Genomic DNA, 4,446 nt, shown 5'->3' with positions numbered 1-4,446 from the left:
ACACATATGATGTGCCACACATATGATGTGCCACACATATGATGTGCTACACATATGATGTGCTACACATATGATGTGCTACACATATGCTAAACAAGCAAACAAGTAATATAGAGGGTAAACAGTATGTGCAGAGAAAAACAGAAATGTAAACTATGAAGAAAGAGAGCAAAATGGGGAAGGCACAGAGACGATGAGTGAAAAATTAGCAGAACGGGCTATGAAAAGGAGGAAAATTAACATGTTACCTCCATTGATAAGAGAAAGATGTCTCCCTCCATAGCATGATGACCCTGTAATCCTCTCAGATTACAGAAGACTCGTCTTTTCTTGGGCTTAATCACTGTATGAAATTTGTTGATTCCTGAACACACTTCTCTAGCCCAGGCCTGTCCTCTTGGCTCTTGTTCCAAGGGCTTAAAGAAGGACTAGTCTATGTGAAGGCTGTTTTGGCATCTTCTGCCCCCAACTTCGTGGCCTAGAACTTCTCTCACCCTATTTGGCACTGCTTTAATTACAACTTTCACGGGTCTCCAGCCTGCCCCTGTGTGTGCATCCCCGGCCTGGTAATCCCATGTATGACCCAGGCACACTCATTTAAACAGGAGGAACAGCCTTTCTCTAGGTTTTACCTCTCCAGTGTTGCCCCCTTCATGTAGAGGAATTTTAATCCAGCAACACAGCTGCTCTCGCAAAGCACCACATCCAAAGACCTAGGTCTGTATGATCCGGCTGGAATGCAGGCATGCCACACACCATTAATCCCTGTGGCAGGAATGCAGGCACACCTTTAAGGTAAGATTAGTTTGTACAGCCATGTTTGAAAGTGACATCTGATTGAGAGGCAAACAAAGTGAAGAATCAGAGAAAGATTTGACAGGAGTCAGAGAGAGGATGCACTCAACTCTCACTAGAACAGCACAGGAAAAAGAGGCTATTTAAGAGCAGTGCAGGGAGAGAGGAAGAACCTGTTGGGAGTTAGTGCCGTGAGTTCAATGCAGCATAGCTGAGTTCATTTGTGAGTTCAGTGCAGGTCAGCAGAGACAGTTGAAGCCAGAGAATAAGAAGCAGCCGGAAGATTAGAACAAATGGCCAAAGCTAGTTTGAAGCCAAGCAGAGCAATTCAGTCAGAAGTTGAGAGAAGCCAGATTGACTCAGTCAGCTTAGAGAGCAGTGTTGAGCCAGAACAGCTGATTTGAACCAGCCAGAGTTCAGAAAGAACTAGAAAGGGTGAGCTCATTCAGCAGTAAGTCTCAGAGGCTGAAATATTCTAGGCCTAAGTTAGCAGACAGAAGCTGGAAGCTGAAGCCTTTAAGGTTCAGGCTTGCGGAAGATTAGATTGTACGGAGGTTAGACGCTTCCAGGCCTAGGGATAGAACAGAGAAAGAAATGCTCTGAGCTCAGCCCAAGCCATGTATTGCACAGCTTGGATATGGCTCTCATCTCATCTTTTCATATGAGGAAATAAAAGTAACATGTATACCTTCAAATCTCTTGCCTCCCGCCAAAGAAGGATCTTACAAAAATAAATTGGGCTGGAGAGCTGACTTAGTGATTAAGAAGACTGGCTGCTCTTGAGGATCCAGGCTTGGTTCCTAGAACCCACAACCATCTCTAACTCCAGTTCCAGGGACTCAGACGCCTTTTCTGCCCTCCTGGGACACTTCATGCGCACACTAGCATCAGGGAAAACCCTCACCCAGATAAAGAAACAGTAAAACAAATGCAAACCAGCTCAATCGGCTTTTAGAGCCCAATGCCTTCTGCGGCTCTCAGCAGCTGTCTGCACTGTCAGAATGGCAGTGAAGGCTGGCAACCTCTTTCCCTCTTACCCTCTTACCCTGATACCGTATCCCTGATATCTTACCCTGATACACACACTGTCTTTGGGTTCTTGCATTTGCTGTGCTCTGCCTCTTCAGCTTCTGCTGGTTATGAGAACCATGTGATTTTGAGAAACAGTTGGATATAATCTCTCAGGTTTGAAAACACACATATCCCAGAGCTCAGTAATTACATTCCTCAACTGGGAGAAATGTGTGTTGATCAGAAGACATCAAAAAGGCTGGGAGTAAGGCACACACCTCAGTCCCAGCACTCAGGAGGAAGAAGAGGGATCAGGAATTCTAGGTCATCTTTAACTACATAGTTTGAAGTAAGCCTGAGCTACATGAAACCCTGTCTAAAAGCAAACGACTAAACACACATACACACACACACACACACACACACACACACACAGGAATGCTCCCAGCAAGACTATTCTTAAAAACTAAATAACTGAAACCGAGCAAGTCAGTACATTTCTATAACATCAAAAATATTAATACATCAAACTCTCCCAAACATATTAATATGTACATATTATATATACATATGTATGTACGTGTATAAACCTGGGAGTATTTGTCTTAGCTGAGAACAGAAAAGATAACATGGTTATGATTTCATTTGTATTGGTTACGTAAGTAGCAAAATTAATCTAGGTCTTGAAACTGGAGATTGTGGTTGACCTTGAGAAAGACTGTGGGGACGGTGGAATGTGTCACCCACAGGCTTCTGGGGTGTCACTCATCTGCTTCTTGATCCAAGTGATAGTTTCACTTTGCGATCATTTAACCTCCACTTTTATATGTAAGTGTTCTACTGAAGTTACAGTTTTAATTTTATCTTCACTTATTTTTTGAAACAGGTCTTGCTATGTAGCCTAGGCTATCCTTGAACTTACGTTCCTCCTACTTTAGCCTTTCAAGTACTGGGATTGCAGGTGTGGCTTGCCATGCCTGGTTAACTTTTAGATTTAAGATATGAAAGTGGGTTATCCAAGGATTTGAGGAATGGGTAGAAGGAAAGGTAAGAACAGAGTGGGTGTGAAATTGAAGGGAGAAGGATCATTCATAGCATCGTTCAAAATGCTCTTCTAGAGAGTTAAACGAAAATGCTTTGTGTGTCCGTGTGTGTTTACGTGCAGTGGTCTGCATGTTCGTGTGTGTGTGTGTGTGTGTGTGTGTGTGTGTGTGTGTGTGTGTATGCAGAGGTCTACTTCTGGTTATGTTGTGCTTTGCAGTTCTTTATTTTGAGCCAGGGTCTCTCATTGGTCTGGAGCTGGCTGTTTAGGCCAGACTGGCTGGCTGACCGGTGACGCCCTGGAATCTACCTGGCTCTATCTTCTGAGTGCTAGCATTGCAAATGGATGCCACTTATGTGTCCTTTTCATGTGGGTCCTGAGGATCAAACTCAGGTCCTCACGCTTGCTGAAGACCTTTTACAGGCCTCAGTCCCTGAAAATAACTTATTCATTGTAATTTGGCCCAGGATCAGTGCTAATCAGCCGTGGGATACAAGTTAGTCGCTCTTCTGTGGATCTCATAGATATAGAGAAGGAAGAGTCATCCTCACTCTTGTATGAAGAACAACAGACCCGATCAAGGACCAACAGCAATCAGGAGTCTGGGGAAATTGGTAAGGATGACTGAAGAAATTGTAACAGATTCCCAGGCAAGGGGCTTCGCTATGTCCTCAGGGACCTTTGAGGCAGGGGGAAGGAGGCCCACCACAGCCACCCTTCAGCTTAGCAGAAGGAATCTGAAAAAATTCAAGGCAGAAATGAGAAATGGAGGTTAATAAATGTTGAGGCCAGAGGGGTTTTTTCCCCCTAAAAAAAAAAGAGAGAAGGCAGATGGGGGAGGATAAGGCAAATGGGATTAAAGAGAAGAGAAAGACAAACAAACAAACCAAAAACAAAAACAAAAACAGGGAACTAAAATACATATGAGAAGAGATGGACAGGGAAACAAACCCAAGACAGAGGTGTGAAGAGGTCCATATTACCAGGTACAGATGAAGAACAAGAGCTATGGGCAGAGCCAGGAAGAAGGCCGAGGAATAATATAGAGTGAAATAAAGAGGCGGGCGGGGAAAGTGAGAACCAAAATGAGGGTGCAGACTAGAAGCCTGTCAGTGGCTGGGAAGGCCACCTCTGTGCCTGTTTGGTCAGCTGTTGCTCGGCAGCCAGGAGTTAACTGTTTAGGTCTTCCTAGCGCTCACACTCACGTGTCCCCTGCTGTGCGGGGCTGCTGCCATCTCTGGGATGCATAAGGGACTTTTCTTTCCTTTGTGCAGTCATCAGCAGCGAGGATTCTGGTGATGAAAACAACTGCTCAGAAGATGCCCCCTCAGTCAGCTGCCAACCAAGTAAGTCAGCCCAGGGAGCGAGGCAGACTGTGCACGTCCGAGTCTGTTCTGTATGATGGATCCCCGGGACCTGTTCTGTGCATTGATTTTTATTTGATTCTTTTGTGGAATTCAGGGAAATCATTGCATACTGCTTTGGGGAGTAGGCTTGTCAATCAATGGATTTATTAGTAGACGTAGTCATCCATTGATAACATGATAGAAACAGGTGTGTGTGTGTGTGTGTGTGTGTGTGTGTGTGTGTGTGTGTGT

The 4,446-nt window shown here is 44.6% G+C and overlaps 1 protein-coding gene across 6 annotated transcripts in view; it reads left to right on the top strand.

Moving 5' to 3' along the window:
• LOC129683736 (nuclear autoantigen Sp-100-like) overlaps positions 1–4,446 on the top strand; it is a 66,107-nt gene that overhangs the window by 18,693 nt on the left and 42,968 nt on the right. For 5 of the 6 annotated variants that reach the window (XM_055616638.1, XM_055616640.1, XM_055616643.1 and 2 more), the window contains 2 exons: positions 3,316–3,462; positions 4,123–4,194. The exons of the other annotated variant lie outside the window; for it this stretch is intronic. In XM_055616638.1, the coding sequence (XP_055472613.1) occupies positions 3,316–3,462; positions 4,123–4,194 (219 nt within the window). The remainder of the gene's footprint in view (positions 1–3,315; positions 3,463–4,122; positions 4,195–4,446) is intronic. 6 annotated transcript variants of the gene reach the window in all.

This window comes from Psammomys obesus, unplaced genomic scaffold (assembly GCF_907164565.1).
Source record: "Psammomys obesus unplaced genomic scaffold, mPsaObe1.curated_primary_1811, whole genome shotgun sequence".
In the NCBI taxonomy this organism is placed as follows: domain Eukaryota; kingdom Metazoa; phylum Chordata; class Mammalia; order Rodentia; family Muridae; genus Psammomys; species Psammomys obesus.
The sequence above is the reverse complement of the archived record's forward strand: the minus strand, read 5'-3'. Positions and strand labels throughout refer to the sequence as shown.